This window comes from Pipistrellus kuhlii, unplaced genomic scaffold (assembly GCF_014108245.1).
Source record: "Pipistrellus kuhlii isolate mPipKuh1 unplaced genomic scaffold, mPipKuh1.p scaffold_m20_p_9, whole genome shotgun sequence".
Taxonomy (NCBI): domain Eukaryota; kingdom Metazoa; phylum Chordata; class Mammalia; order Chiroptera; family Vespertilionidae; genus Pipistrellus; species Pipistrellus kuhlii.
Window position 1 is genome coordinate 48,524,634 of NW_023425595.1, and position 16,006 is coordinate 48,540,639.

Below are 16,006 nucleotides of genomic sequence, written 5' to 3' on the forward strand. Positions count from 1 at the left end.
ACAAAGAGTGAACCTTAAAGTATACATATTATAAAATATTACTTAGGAGATTGGAGGATCCCAGGGTGGAAGGTAATATGTGACAAAAGAATCTAGCTGTATTATAAATATATGAAATAACCTTATTGAAAGAGATGGGGAGAAAAGGTACTCACCTAAGTGACTTTGGGAACGAGTAGAATCAGTGAGGCCAAAGGCAAAATTATCTGCACATGAGAACTGTACTCTGATTGATAAGGTTGTTTCCCCATAGTGTACAGGTTAACAATGCTGATACTGCTGTACCTATATGCTATATTTGGATAATTAAGTAAGTTAAAAGGTGGATGGTGGCAGCCAGCATTTTACTGTTGGAGTAGAAATTTAAAAGGGGAGGAGGCTAGAATAATCTATGGGCATAATATACTAGAGTGGGAACTCATATTTAGCCTAATCAAGACATGAATGGTTACATATGGAAATACTTATAGACATTGCTATATTACATGGGTTAGTATAGAAACATGTATTTCTTTGCGTTGTCACCTAAAAGGGCTTGGAATCAATGATACACAGTAGCAATGACCACACCTAGCGCCAAGATCTTGGTTTCTAATTGATTTCTAAGCAAAAGAAACTAGAACTCCTTGGAGAAATAGCTGATTCTAGCTAGGACTGAAGCAATAATTGTACATATACAATATGAATCTGGGGCATCTTATCATGTCAGGAAGTAATGAAGTACATTAAAAAAAAACTAAACTAAAACTCACAACTAAGAGGGTATGGCAAAGAGAAATGGGAGTTAACGGAAAGAGCTCCCAGTGGCCAAAGCTCCAGGGGCAATTTGAGAAATAAAATAAAGTAGCTTTCAATTAAAATTCAACGTATATAATAAACATCTACAAATCCATACCGATATAAGTAAATGGGAGAGAAGAGACAAATCTTCCATGCAAAAAAATGCTAAGTAAATTCTATAGCTACTCTACCCTGAAGACAGTGATAGAGCGTAATCCCCATCCCTTAAGTGTGGGCCACACATAGCGACATCCGTCTTAAGGGGACAGAATGGAAATGGAAGGGAAAGAAACTCTCCAGTGGGAAACTTGACAAGTAGTATCTCACCCAGGTGACCAAGATCAACATCAACAGTCATCAATCATGTTGATAGGATGTGCATTGTGATCTACTTCCCTTAAACCCATAATCAGACTAACATGAGAAAAACACCAAGTTTCACTTGTGGAACATTCTACAGTTATCTGACCAGCACTTCCCAAAAGTGTCAGGATAGTAACAAACAAGAAAATGCTTAGACATGTCACAGCCAAGATGTGGCGAAGAAGGCATAATAAGGAAATGGGATGTGGCATCCTGGAGGGGATCCTACAGTGACAACAAAGTAAGGAAGTCTGAATAAAGAATGGATTCCATGCCAAAACCGGTTTGGCTCAGTGGCTAGAGCATCGGCCTGCAGACTGAAAGGTTCCAGGTTTGATTCTGGTCAAGGGCTTGTACCTTGGTTGTGGGTACATCCCCAGGGAGGGTGTGCAGGAGGCAGCTGATCAATGTTTTTAACTCTCTATCTCTTCCTCTCTGTAAAAAAAATCAATTAAAAAAAGAATGGACTCCAGTTACTAATAACATATCAACTTATTAATTGTGATAAAGGGCCACACTCAGGTAAGATGTTGTTAACAAGAGCTACTAGATGTGGGTTATATGGGAACTCCTTGTATTACCTTTATAATTTTTCTATAAATCTAAAACTGGTCTAAAATAAAAACCTTATTTTTTTAAAAAAGTCATAAAAATGAAATAGCAGAAAACATGCCCATCTTGACTTTGGCTCTGGGTGAAGAAACATTCTTTCTCTGGGAGTTTGTATCATAAGCTGAACCTAATACTCATTTTTCATTCATTCATATTAACTGCAATGTCTGGAAAAAAATATATCCTGTGAAGAATTTAATGTAAAGTGATTTGGGGTTGATCATGCCCTGAGGCAACTCTCAAAAGCAAACCAAAAGCTTCTCCGGAAGAACCCAACCTCAATCCTAGCCTCAAATATGTCAGACATAAAGTTACCTCCTCCCAAAAATTACCTCATAGTCAAAAGTCGTAAAACACAAGGAAACAAAACAGCATGAAGGAGTAAGAACTAGCGGCAATAAACCCCAAACATTTCAGAGATTGAAACAATAAGACACAAAATAGAAAATAACTGATAAATATGTTTAAAAATTTTAAAGAGAAGCTTGAATTTTAAAGGGAAGCAGAAATTATAACAAGAGACAAAGATGATTTGTGAAACTATAATTTTTTTTATTTCAAATTTGACAAATGCTTCTTGAGTACCCACTATATGCTAGGGCATGTACTATTTCCACATATATTGTCTCTTTTTATTATTATTTTTTTAACAACAAATAGTTTTATTAACTAGTAATAATATTGCAAATCCTTCATATTAAAATATTGTCATTATTTTGTCTTTTCCTATACTCTGGAAACTTTCTTTTAATCTGTTTTCCAGTTCACAATTTCTCTCTGTACCTGTATCAAGTCTAATGTTATACATACCCTATTGTGTTTTAATTTTGATTATTAATAAATTAATATTTTAATTTAATATATTTTTAATTTAATATATTAATTTCAGAGAGAAAGGAAGAGGTAGAGAGATATAGAAGCATCAATGATGAGAGAGAATCATTGATTGGCTGCCTCCTGCACACTCCCCAATGGGGATTGTGCCCCCAACTTGACCGGATCAAACCTGGGACCTTTTAGTCATCAGGTAAATGTTCTATCCACTGAACCAAATCGGCTGAGGCAGTAATTAAATTTTTTTAGTCTTAGAATTTCCATTGGTTCCTTTTCAAATATGCTAGGTTATTTTTCTAAACATTTATAGTTGATTTCAGAGAGAGGAGGAGAGAGGGAGAGAAAGAAACATCAATGAGAGATTGATCAGTTGCCTCCTGCACATCCTCAACTGGGCATCAACCTGCAACTCAGGGTCTGTGCCTTGACTGGGAATCTGAACAGGTGGTCTCCTGGTGCAGGGGACAAAACTCAACTACCTGAGCCACATCAGTCAGGCAATGCCAGCTTATTTTTTTATATTTAGTGCTCCCTGCAGATTTTTTTTCAATCTTGTCTTTTATTGTTCTATAAACTTACTAGTAATATTTTTTATAATCTTTGTCTGATTCCAATATTTTGCCAGAGAATTGTTTCTGCTGGTTTTCCTCATTCCTCGGCCATATATGTCTCATATACTTTCTTTTGGTCATTTCTGATTATATTTTATGTCTTATTCTGACTTTACTGTGTCCTCCATTTCTCTCTCAGGACTGAGCTCTCACCAGCACCCTGGTCACACTCTTCCTCTCCTTTATACTCAGGGACTTCCTGCTTTCTTCATTAGTTTCTCCTGAAGAGATCTAATAATAGGTGCATTTCAGGGTAAATTCCTCTTTGTAGTTACTTCCAGGGTGGGGATATAGGCAGGCTTTAAGTTTCAACCTGAAATTAAAGCCTTTATTTCTATTACATTGAAGGGGAGGTGGGGTTATGCTCTATATTTAAATTTTCTTAAACTCATCACAGTATGTGTTCTCTCACATACTTATGCTTTGCAAACCCTGACCACACCCATTCTTTTTTTGTGAAAACATGGCTTTTAAATACATCTGTAGTTACCTCTGCAAGATTCTGATTGCTAAAGAAACCTCCTCAACATGAAATTTTTGGTCATTTGAAAAGCACTAGACTTAGAGTAAGATGATTTTGGTTCTTAGCTGCACTTGAGCTAGATGTGTTGTCTCTGAAAAAATCCTTTATTCTCTCTAACCTTAGATTGCTGATCTGCTTAAAAGAAGCTATAACACCTGTTACACTAGTGTCACATGGTACTTCTGGGCATCTGAGGAACTAATGAACATGAAAGTGTGACCTTACCAATGAAAAAGAGCTAAGCAACGTGAGTGATACAGGGCATCCTGAAACTTCATTACGTTTTGTTCCTAGTTCCATTTTGCCTTCCTCCGGTCAGAATAAATAATTGACCCATTCAGTTTAGATAAGAACAAAGAAGATTACGACCCTAGCTGGTTTTGCTCAGTGGTTAAAATGTTGGCCCACAGACTGTCGGGGCAGTTGCAGGAGGCAATCATAAAGGTGTCTCTCTCATGTGGAAGTTTCTCTCTCTCTCTCTCTCTCTCTTACCATTTCTCTCCCTCCCTTCCTCTCTCTCTCAAATACACACACACACAAACACACACACACACACACACACACACACACACAAAAAAAAAAAAAAAAAAAACACTCAAAAAAAAAAAACAAAAACCACACAGAGGCCCAGCCAGTGTGGCTTAATGGTTGAGCTTGGACCTATGAACCAGGAGATCATGGTTCGATTCCCTGTCAGGCCATATTTCTGGTTTTCAGGTTGGTCCCCAGTGTGGGTGTGCAGGAGGCAGCTGATAATAATTTTCCTCATCACTAATGTTTCTCTGTCTCTCTCCCTTCCTCTCTGAAATCAATAAAAATAAATATATTTAAAAAATCGATGGATAAAAATATTCTCAGGAGAGGATTTAAAAAAAAAGATTAAGACTAAGGTTTTCAGAATAATGGAAAGTTTTTGAGTTAAGATAAAATTACCACTCTCTTCTTTCAATTATAATATGAGAGCTATGAAACACTTAGAACTAATAACCTGAGTTGCTTTTACACATCCATAAAACTCCATTTGTCAAGAAACAGCCAATTTTTTTTTTTTTTTGGGTGGAACCTGAAGAGATTGGCACTACTTTTAAATCAATAGTCATATTAAAGTAGCAAATTGTTAACGTTGTGAAAATGGAGGGCAAGTAGAAGATTTTAGGAATTAGAAATTAATTGACTGTATTATTGGGAAGGATTTCTATTCCTAAAATAGATGCAAGAATATTTTCCAGTTCTGGCCTGCATACTAAAGGGTCTCAGGTTCAATTTCTGGTCAAGGGCACATACCTGGGTTGCAAGTTCCATCCCCAGCACTGGTGGCTCACATCTATGTGTCTTTCTCACATCTATGTTTCTCTCTTTCCCTTTCACACTCTCTTTCTCTTCCCCCCTCCTTTCCATTCTCTTTGAAAATCAATGGGAAAAAATCGTGGGAACATATATTTTTCCAAACACAAAATTCAAGTGCTTAAAAATGTCGCTCAATATGTAACACACACGTACATATTATTTCCTATCATTTCTTCAAAATAAGGACTGTGAGACAGAGCTTCTGTCATCAATTATTCTTGGAATTTGATGAAATGGAAAGAATTTAGAATTACTCACTCTGTGTTCCATCCACTAAGGAGCTATTTCCTTCTCCCTGAGAGGGTGGCAAGACTGTCCGCTTCTCCTAAGGTGTCTCACTTGCAGGGTTATTCTAAGGACCCAATGCGCTGCATGGGAAAGGCAGGTACAGCTGTATGGGAAAGGCAGGTACAGCTGTATGGGAAAGGCAGGTACTTAGTATGGGAAAGGCAGGTACAGCTGTATGGGAAAGGCGGGTACAGCTGTATGGGAAAGGCGGGTACAGCTGTATGGGAAAGGTGGGTACAGCTGTATGGGAAAAGGCAGGTACAGCTGTGTGGGAAAGGCGGGTACAGCTGTATGGGAAAAGGCAGGTACAGCTGTATGGGAAAGGCGGGTACCGCTGTATGGGAAAGGCGGGTACAGCTGTATGGGAAAGGCAGGTATAGCTGCTGTTGCTATCGCGACCAGAGTAGCTGTGCAGTGAATGATGCTGTGATAAAAGAAATCCAACTGGAAGACACTCTGGTGCCTAGAAAAGACAGTTCCTTTTGCCCCCAAGTTTATTTCTTTTTCAAACCATTTCCAATGTGATTAAGAGGGAGGAGAGCCTGGGGGATTTTAGACACTTGGATGCAGATTCCATCCCCTTCCCCCACCCCTGCTGTGTACATTTTGTTCCTTTCCTTCATTCATTCAGCAAACACTTCTGGGACCCTTGCTGGTGCCGGCACCGGACTGGGCAGAGGGGGCCCCACATAGGGAAGGAGCAGTAGGTGGTCTCAGGGAGCAGACACAGACTAAACACTGGGGGCAGGAGGAGGTTTCCGCGGGGGGAGCACCCGCAAGCCGCTCCCGCCGCCCCTCCCGCGGCGCGCCCATCCCCCACCCCATCCCCCACTGCGGCGTCGCGTCCCCATGGCGACCGGTGGCCCCGCGGCGGCGGGCGAGGGCCCGGAGGGTGAGGCCACAACGGCCAGACCGCGCGGCGGGAGGCCCGGGGGCGGGAGCTCGGAGCCAGTGGCGGGAACCTGGGACCGGGCGGGTGCGGGGACCCCGCGATCCTGCTCCCGGCCTCAGACCGTCCGAGAGCACGGCAGCGCGGGGCAGCGCAGGTAACCCGCCCCGGCCTCCCGCTCGCCTCGCCCCGACCCTGGTCCCATCGGCCAGGCGTGCCCCAGAGGGACAGGAACCCCAACAGGCCAGCTGCCCCCGGGGGTGGCCTCGAACCCAGCGCCGGTCCTGCAGGAGGTGGGGGCGCGCCTGGGGCGCGCGGCGGGCGGAGGGAGTGGGCTGCAGGGATGGTCCTGGCGCATCCACAGCTGCGCTTCTCTCTCCGGGGGAGGGGGAGGCTCTAGCTGTGTGGCCCTGGGTAAGTCACCTGGCCTCTCTGTGCCTCCGCTCCCCTGATTGTTAAAGGAAAGGGTTTGAGACCTGCAAAATGAACTTATTCACCTGGCCTTCCGCACCGCTCCGCTCCACACCCAGTCCAGGGCTCATCTAAATCCTGTGATTGGAGAGGGACATGAGCCCAGGAATCTTCCTCCTCTTTGTAACACCTTGTTTGCTATTTAATGGACTTGTATTCGGTAACTCAGAGGAGTTGAAGTCCTTTTCAATACTTTGTCCATCTGTCCTCAGGAAAACGTTGTTGCTGGGAATAAAAAGCTTTTTTTTTTTTTTTTTTTTTTTTTTTTTTTTTTTTTTTAAACGTTGAGCAAATACTAACACCCAAGGGTGAGCAGGTGCTTACAGAGTCTTTGAGGAATTGTGAGATTCCTAATTTTAGGGAATTCTTCGTCTTTTTTATTTTAAATCTCTAGACAAAACCCAGAAAGGGCCATATCAAAAATGTACTGATATTTTTTTTTATTTTTTACAAATAAAAACTAATGGCAAACTTTTAGAGGATTCACAAGGAAGGGAAGTTTGAGAGCATTTAGCTGGAATAAAATGGGAATTCTATTTTACTCATCTCATGGACTTGGCACCAAGCTGTTCTGTAGCAAATGCTACTTTGATTGAGTATCCCATTTATCTACACTCATCACTGAGCCAGTGTCACAAATGCATGGACACACACACACACACACACACACACACACGTTTCTACATTCTGTAGAACCAAGAGCACTACATTCAGAAAAACTCATATTAAATGGTTTACCAGAAGCAATTCTTGTTTTCTAGGTTAATAACGGTTATCATTTTAGGAATCTAGACCATTTTTCCCCCTTACAGGTTAAATACTGAGAAATATAAACCAGAGGCAGTTTCTCGACATGGAGAACCAAGCCCTTAATACAGCGGGGTAAGTGCTGAGAAATTTCTGTTTAATAAATTAGTACTTGGCTATGCCAAAAATGTCCTGGTGATGCGTGAATTTTGAAAATTTAGTATTAATAGAAGGCTATGCCAGTTATTTTTGGTGAGGAGGATGCGGGAGAAATGCAAGTGATTTTAAGGATCTATACTTTGAGTCTCCAGTTTAGTCCTGGATCTGCAGTGGAAATCACCGTTTCCCAACTTTGGGTGAGTTTTTCCAGGGTTTTGGCCGCGTACACGGGCCCCATATACTCTTGGGTTTCCACAGCGCAGCAGTTCCCGGCCAGCTTGCCTCTTTCTTGCTGTACCAAGAGTCCCACCCTCCACGCTTAAGGCTGAATTCAGCACTGAAGCATAGCTCCTCAAAACAGCAATAAGATTGGATATTTTAGCAAAAGTTTCCTAGGGATCAGGAATAGAATTGCTATAACATTCACCATCATAAAAAAAAAAAAAATCCTTTTCAGAAATATTTATTCGCACCCCTTCCCTGCCACCAGCACCACCAAAGCTTCTCTGTCTATTGTTTCATTAACTGGCCACTGGCTGACCCCGGAGCTGAGCGGGGATGAGGTATGTTGGAGAAGGAGGTACTAGCATGCCTCTCTTGACTGTGACTGATTTTGCACTAGTCAAATCACTTCAGGCATCTCACTTTCAGGTTCTCCGCTCAGACCATGACTTTGACATCAGGCTAAAGGAAAGCTGCACAAGTCTGGATAATTCTTGCTATCACTTTTCAGCGAATGTCCTACCGAATACCCCTACTGTCCCACTAGGTATCATTGTCATTTCACAACTAAGAAATTGGGCATGTTAAAGTATAAGCTCTTATAACCAAGAAATCCCCAAATGCAGTGGTTTAAGGAAGATTGAAGTGCATTTCTGTTTCATGTAAAGTCCAGATATAAGCAGACCAAGACTGGTAGAGCAGCCATTCTCACTGCCTGATCTCTCTCTCTGGGCCCACCATCATGACAGTACTCATGCTTGGAGAACTAAGATGCGGATTGATGGTCCTGAACCTAAGATTGATGGGCTGAGTACCAAATATCACATCACTGCAATTCCTCTTCATTCTTTCTTAAGGAAATGTATGCCAGGCACAACATTGAGCACTATGATCCATACAAAGATCATCAAGAAACAGACCTTAAAGAACTTAGAGTTTAGTAGGGAACCATAGAGTATGTTTGGGTACAACATAATTACAAACCGGAAGCGAATGACCATTATTGGACGTTTCCATGAGGAACCGTTCCACTCATCCCAGCAGCCATGAGACCAGACATGGTCCACCGTGGTCTCCAGAGCATGGAGAGCCAAGTCGGCTTTGCCTCTGTCTCACATGCTACTGAGGAATACTAGTATGTAAGAAATGAGATCACGACGGCAAAAATCCCTCCTCAGGGATTTGTTACATACTTATCAAACCATGTCACCTCCATACACAGCAATGTTTTGTGGAGCAACCTTTGTTTAGGAAATATTTATCTAGAGTCTACTATCAGCCAGTCCTTGGTGGAGGCACCAGGAAGATAGCAGTGAACAAAACAGAAAGCACTGCTCCAAGGGGCTTGCACATCAGTGGGAGAGACAGTGGGAGATAGAGACATGTTTCATACAGTGACACAAAGAAAAGAAAAGAAGCTGAGGAGAGGAGAGGAGAGGAGAGTGTAAATGGGGTGGCCAAACAAGGTGCCATTTCAGCAGAGATTATATCTGGATAAAGAGAGTTCCAGGCAATAGGAACAGAAAGTGCAAAGGCCTAAGGTGGTGGCTTTTACACAGAACATTTATAATGCAGGTGAATCGTTATTCTCTGACATCTGGGCTATCACAGGCCTGGATTTTAATTTATATCATGATTTCTCCCAATTATAGGTGTTTGTATTTGTGCCACAATAATCCATCTAAACTTCTAATAAAAAACAGTCATACTTAAGTTTGTCCTTTTTATTTGTTTTTAAGAGTATATACCCAGAACATAACTAATTATACAATGAATAAATGAATAACTGGCCTTTTTAAAAGAACCACATTCAGACTTTTTGATAGCTTTTGAAAAATGTCTCAAAATTTAAAATTTTTGCAAAATTTAAATTATAATATAAATGGAGTCTTGACCTGGGAATAACTGGTATTCCAGAAGGGTCCTGGAACACCTCAAAATTTTTGGTTTCTTTCCTTACAAAACAGAAATATTAAACTAATTAGGCTAATTTCTGTGTGTTGAATATACATGGCAAGCATTATCAAATAAAAAAATAACATTGATCCTTTTTATGTTGTATCTATTTATATAAAAGCCTAAGCAACCATCGCAAACTAACGGATGACTGAACAGGCTGTGTGGGGTAACCAGGCCCATGGGGGGGAAAGGGGGCAGTCAGGGATGACCGGGTCAGCAGAGGGGGACAGTGAAGGGTGACTAGGCCAGTGGAGGGAGCAGTTGGGAGCAACCAGGCCAGCAGGGGGGCAGTTAGGGGCGATCAGGCAGGCAGGCAGATGAGCAGTGGTCCCAGATTATGAGAGAAATGTCCTACTGCCGGTTTAGGCCTGATCCTTCGGGTCCTGGATTGGAGAGAGTGCAGGCTGGGCTGAGGGGGACCCCCCCCCCATGCACGAATTTCATGCACTGAGCCTCTAGTAAGTATATAAGTGTTCCAGAAATACAATGTGTCCCCAAAAAATGTATACACACTTCACAGCTGATAGCTCAATTGATGCTACTTTCTTTTCAGATTTAACCCATTGGAATTAATAATTATTCAAAGTGAGTATACATTTTTGGGACACAATGAACATGTGAAATTGCTAGAAATATGAGATATCCTGACATGAGATGTGTATCAAACTTAGTGACACACTAAAATGACTGAACCTGAGTATCAGACTGTGGCACAGGTGGATGAAATCCATTCATTCCGCTGTCACTTAGTTTGGGTTATCAATATGTTCTTGTTTTTGTGCATATATTTTCCAGATAAATTGAAACTTTCCATTGCCACAAGACTGATTCCCTCTCAATGGGAAAGAAACTGTTAGAAAATATGTTTCCCACTTGGAATATTTCTTCCACAATCTCTAGTGCCTAGGGCACCCACTTCGCTGAACAAATCGAACTCACCTTAGAATCCTTGACATGAAGGTTCTTAGACAATAGGATCACCTTAGATTACTTGTTAGGAAGTGTTTGAGCAGAGGCCAGCTCATCATGATCTTTACCTCTGAGCCATATAGTACCCTGTGTTTATTTCTTATCTCTTGTACATTTTGTTTTTCCTGGTATTGATAACTCCAGTATCTTAATTACAAATGTCTTGAAGTTTTCTTTTTTTTTTTTTTTTAGCATAATTTACTTCAAAAAAATGTCTTTCTGTTTGTATTTGACCTAGTTGTGTGAATGGTTTTCTTCAAATGGCTGTGGTCCCTGGATGCTTGTTCCTATTTAAGGGGCAATAGAGTTGAAAGCTGACAGGCAGCTCCACATACATGGCAGGGCGCTTTGCCTGGGGTTTTTACTGTATGGTCATCAGTCTAGTGTCTTCCGTGATCAGTCTCAGGCTGATCAGAGCCAGAAAATACTCTTCTAAATTCTTTTGATTGAATGATATAAGTTGGGCTGCAGCATTTACTCCCTATTTCCAGAAATACCTACTTGGGTTGTTTCTAGACTACCCCTACTCTCAGCTCCTTTATGTTTGTCCTGGTAGGTATAACTGTAGAGGTTGAAAATACCCCCTTGCTTTATTTTAGAAGGATTTTTGGAAGGAAATGAAATGTGTATTCATCTATCGTCAACCAAAAGTCCCATTTTTCTCTACTGAATCATTTACTTTTTATTCTGTGACTTACATCTTAGCCATTGATCTCATTCATTGAATCTTATCAAATCTTTCCTAAAAATCTAGGGACTGTTACATGACCTGCCAAATTTTTTATCTGCTGTGAAAGTCATATTTTCAAAGAACCAAAGCAGATGAATATTAAAGCATAACTTCTTACATCTAAATTCAGAAAAAATACTTTAAAGCACTACTCTTCTGTGTGTGTCTTTCTTAACCTTAAAAGTGTCATTTCCCACTCTAAAGTATATTAGTTGATAATAGGTTATATTTTTATAAGTTAAATACAATTTCAATTATAGTTTATAAAATAATTCTAATGTAAGTCAATATATTGGTAGTTTAGTAAATTGTAGTAATATTTTTGCACACTAAAAATTATTTTTAATTTGATTGGCTCTCTTGCTTTCTGAATGTCCCAAACTATACCCCATTTTTCTTCTCCCACATTTTATCCTCATCCACCCACACATATTCCTCTTCAGAGTATTCAAATTTTACAAGTTCTAATATCTGAAGAAAAAAGGTCAAGTGGACCTAAGGTAAAATCCAACTTTGAAGGTAGATTCTGAAATGTTAGCACAGTGCTGAGTTATTATAGAAAGTCAATGAGTGATTTTGAAAGGGAGAAAGGAAACTAGGAAGGAAGGGAGTGGGGGAGATTGGGAAGTGAGGAAGGAGAGAGAGGGAGAAGGGAGAAAGGGAGGAAGGGAGGGGAGGGAAGGGAAGGAAGGGAAAGATTCCTTTGGAGCTAATTAAGCTGTCCACTAGACATCAGGTTGAGTGCCTTGAAATGGTGAGTGAGAGGAATGTGTAGGACACTAACAGCAACTGCTGTGTCCCTCTTTTAAATAGCTTCACAGCAACTGCCATTATATTTCACAGGCCACATTTTGTTCCATGGCCAGGCCGAGCCCATAGAAGACTGAGAAATGTAGTTGTGTTTTAACTGGACACAATTCCTCTCTGAATAACATCTAAGCTCCATTAGTAAGGAAAGAAGGATGAATGTTGGGTAGGCAACTAGCCACATAGGAGATAAGAATAAGGTACAGATTTGGAAGTTATCAGAACAAGCTGGCATCAGAAGTTTCATTAGAAATTTCCACTATCCGGGAAACAGTATATTTCTTAGTTTTCTTGCATTGGAAGAACAGATTTTGTCAATGTTTGCCTAATGTTTCCCTGTAAGGATCCAGTGAAATAACTGGCTCTATTTTTAAATAGAAAATGGTGAAATGACTATCCTTATATGTACTAACATTGCAGTCTCTCATCATATAAACCTTTTGGAAAGAGGGAATCTTAGTTGTCCTAGCAATCGGCTTATAGAATCCAACCTAATCCACATGTAAATAAACATTTGTTTGTTATTAATTGTATCATATCTTTTTATGTAGTAACTAGTGACCCCATGCACAAAATTTGTGCATGGGGATGGGATGTCCCTCAGCCTGGCCTGCAACCTCTCCAATCTGGAACCCCTTGAGGAATGTCCGACTACTAGTTTAGACCTGATCCCACAGGGCAGTTGGACATCCCTCTCACAATCCGGGACCACTGGCTCCTAACCGCTCACCTGCCTGCCTGCCTAATCACCCCTGCTGGCCTGCTTGCCCCAAACTGCCCCAACCCCTGCCAGCTTGCCCCAACTGCCCTCCCGTCTTAGATTGATCACCCCTAACCGCCTATGCCTGGACCCTGCCACCATGGCTTTTCTAGAAGGACATCCAGGAAAGTCTCCCGGAAGGTCTCCCAATTTAATTAGCATATTACCCTTTTATTAGTATAGATGTGAAATATTTCAGATATATGTTTACAAGGATAGTGAAGTTACTTACACTTCTAGATAATTATAAAAATAACCCTGAAGAAAGAAGGTTAGTGCCTGCTAATATTTCACTGTCTTCTCACCTTATTCAATCTGTGAACCAAGATGTTACTTAGAATGTGATAGTTATTATAGAAAAAGTTTACCTGTAATGCAGGTGTTTTAACAGATCTTCCATTCTTTTCAGAAAATAAAAAAGGAAATTTTTAAATTTGTATGTGTCTAGAATTATAATAAAATATTGATAGAGGCTTGGAAGCTATCACATTGCATTTTATTTCTATAAAAGTCTTCTTTTGATGATTATGGTAAGGCTTTAGAATGAAGCCTTTCTAGGTACATTTAAGCTTGCTTTGTGGGGAAGTGGGATTTTTATCTCCTTCACACCCCAAATTAAGGTTATTGCAAATGAGAGAGAAGAATGGGCTGACTATGAGCCACCATCTCAAATATGCAGTAAAAATAGGAGTTGTAATGTTGTAAATAACATGAAGTAAATAACCTTTTTTGGACAACAAGAAAAGTGTTTGAGGAAAAGCCACTTTAGCTATAATTCTGTAGTTAATTATGAACAAGGGTAACCACGAAACTATGAGCTAGAAGTCAAAAAGTAATAACTTTCACTACTGTTTCAGGAGACAGGTGACTAAAGGGCAGGCTGACATCACAGATGTGTCTGCAGGAGTGGTTGTGGACTCCTCCTGGAGTCTCTCCCTCTGGGCTGTTCCTGTCTCTGGTGTGATACAGCATTTGATGTGCAGCACAGGGTGTGTGAGCCACCGAGGAAAAGTTAAACTACACTTATAGCCAAATGGAGAATAATGTAACTAAGACAGATATACGTGCAAACATTTTAGAATGAATTTCATTAAACTGTTTTGAAAAAGTTAAGCCCTAAGATGATTCCTTATCAGCCTTTTGAAAACTCATTTTCTTAGACTCTTCCATGTCCCATGAAATGATCTCCTCTTGCTCTTTACTCTCTGCGTTCTTTCCTCTCTCCCTCCCCTTCCTCTCTGCTCACTGCCACATTTGTCCTTTAATCCTCCTCTTCTCTTTCCCGAGCTGAAGATCCATTTCTGCTCAGACCTCTCTCATGTCCCTAACTGCATTCACTTTTTACATTTTTTAACGACCTTTTTTTATCCACTTCTCCTTTCAGCTTGGTGGTGGATAGGCTGACCTACATCCCAGTTTTCCCAGAACAATCACTGTTTACACCTGTTTTCCTGGCATAATTATTATAAGCGCCCTTTTCAATTTCAAAATTGTCCTGGTTTCAGTAGCAGGTTATCTGGTCACCAGTGCGACCTGTCTGACGAAGGCTTGCCTTAGGAACCTGCATGTAAGCCCATGATGTTACAAGACGCTGGTGTGACACATAGGCCCATGCACCTTACTCCAGCCTGTTCACTAGGCATGCCTCTCTCCATATTCCATTCCCCTGCCCCTTCCCATATACTCACCGCTACTATCTCCATTTACATCATCAGCTTTCTATGTTGCCCTCTCTTTGTCTCCAAATTTGATATCGTGATATTTCAACTCTAGGCTCACCAGACTGGTTATCACGCTAACAAGTGTCAGTGTGCCCCCTCTCCTCTGGTTTAAGGCATTTAGACCTCTGGCCTGACCCCGGGGTCCTTCTCTTGATAATTGCTCTCGAGGATAAACCCAATGAATAGTGAGGGCCGTGGTGTGTCTGTCTTAGTGTAGCGTGTTAGACACAAACCCCCAAAATAGTAAGAGCCATGGTGTGTGTGTGTCTTAGTATAATGTATTAGACATAATCCACCCGGTCTCCGGAGCTGAGAGATTCAGAGGGTGTCTTTTATTTTTTAACTCCTCAATCAACTATTCTAAAGTTGGAATAATAAGGTATTTGATAGGATGTTGTGAGGATCCATGAGAGGAAGTGCAGGAAAATAATTAGCATAGTGTTAGCATTTGACTAAAGGAACAAATTAAAATAGAAGTAATGTTAGTGCCCAGATCTGAGAAGGGGGCTACACTAAGCCCTTTGTATTTTATTTTATATTTCACTAAGATTTAGGAGCAAATATTGATGCTACCAAGACAGCTGCTGCTATTAATTATCTCTGAAAACTGAGGAGAGGTAGGTATACAAATAGATGGGACAATTGAATGTTTAAGGAAGATATTAAATTTGACCCAAGAATGAGTTTGATGTAAAAAGGAATCTTAGTTAAGACTCTGGAAGAGATTATCAGTGGTTTATGAGCCCCCAGAGAGGAAGCAGTGGCCACTGGGACATAGTACGCACATACCTGTCCATAGCACACTAGACCCACGTTGGTTTACAGGGCTCATATGCTGTGCACCAGGGAACCCACAGAAGGAGCTGGGTTGGGGCTCTGGCATCATATGTTGCAAGCTTTTCATGACATTTTTATGAGGAGGAGGTAGAATTATAAGGTTAATTATTTGAATTGTAAAGATTTGCATCTGATTATAAGAAAAAGCATAATCAGTGAATTACTGTCACTGAAAGGGCGTGGTAGTGGAATGCCATAGACTCTGTCCTCCATCTCTTCCTTCATGACATTGTGCTAGAACACATCCAATATAATAAAATGGTAATATGCAAATTAATCCTAACAGCAGAACAACTGGGAATGACTGGTTACTAGGACGTGCATTGACCACAGGGGGCAGATGTTCAACACAGGAGCTGCCCTGCTGGTGGTCAGTG

The 16,006-nt window shown here is 40.8% G+C and overlaps 1 protein-coding gene across 1 annotated transcript in view; it reads left to right on the forward strand.

The window, feature by feature from the left end:
- The first annotated feature begins 7,537 nt into the window (after window positions 1-7,537).
- DEUP1 (deuterosome assembly protein 1) overlaps window positions 7,538-16,006 on the forward strand; it is a 74,733-nt gene continuing 66,264 nt past the window's right edge. The window contains exon 1 of the mRNA XM_045577583.1: window positions 7,538-7,600. Within this exon, the coding sequence (XP_045433539.1) occupies window positions 7,572-7,600 (29 nt within the window). The 5' untranslated portion in view covers window positions 7,538-7,571. The remainder of the gene's footprint in view (window positions 7,601-16,006) is intronic.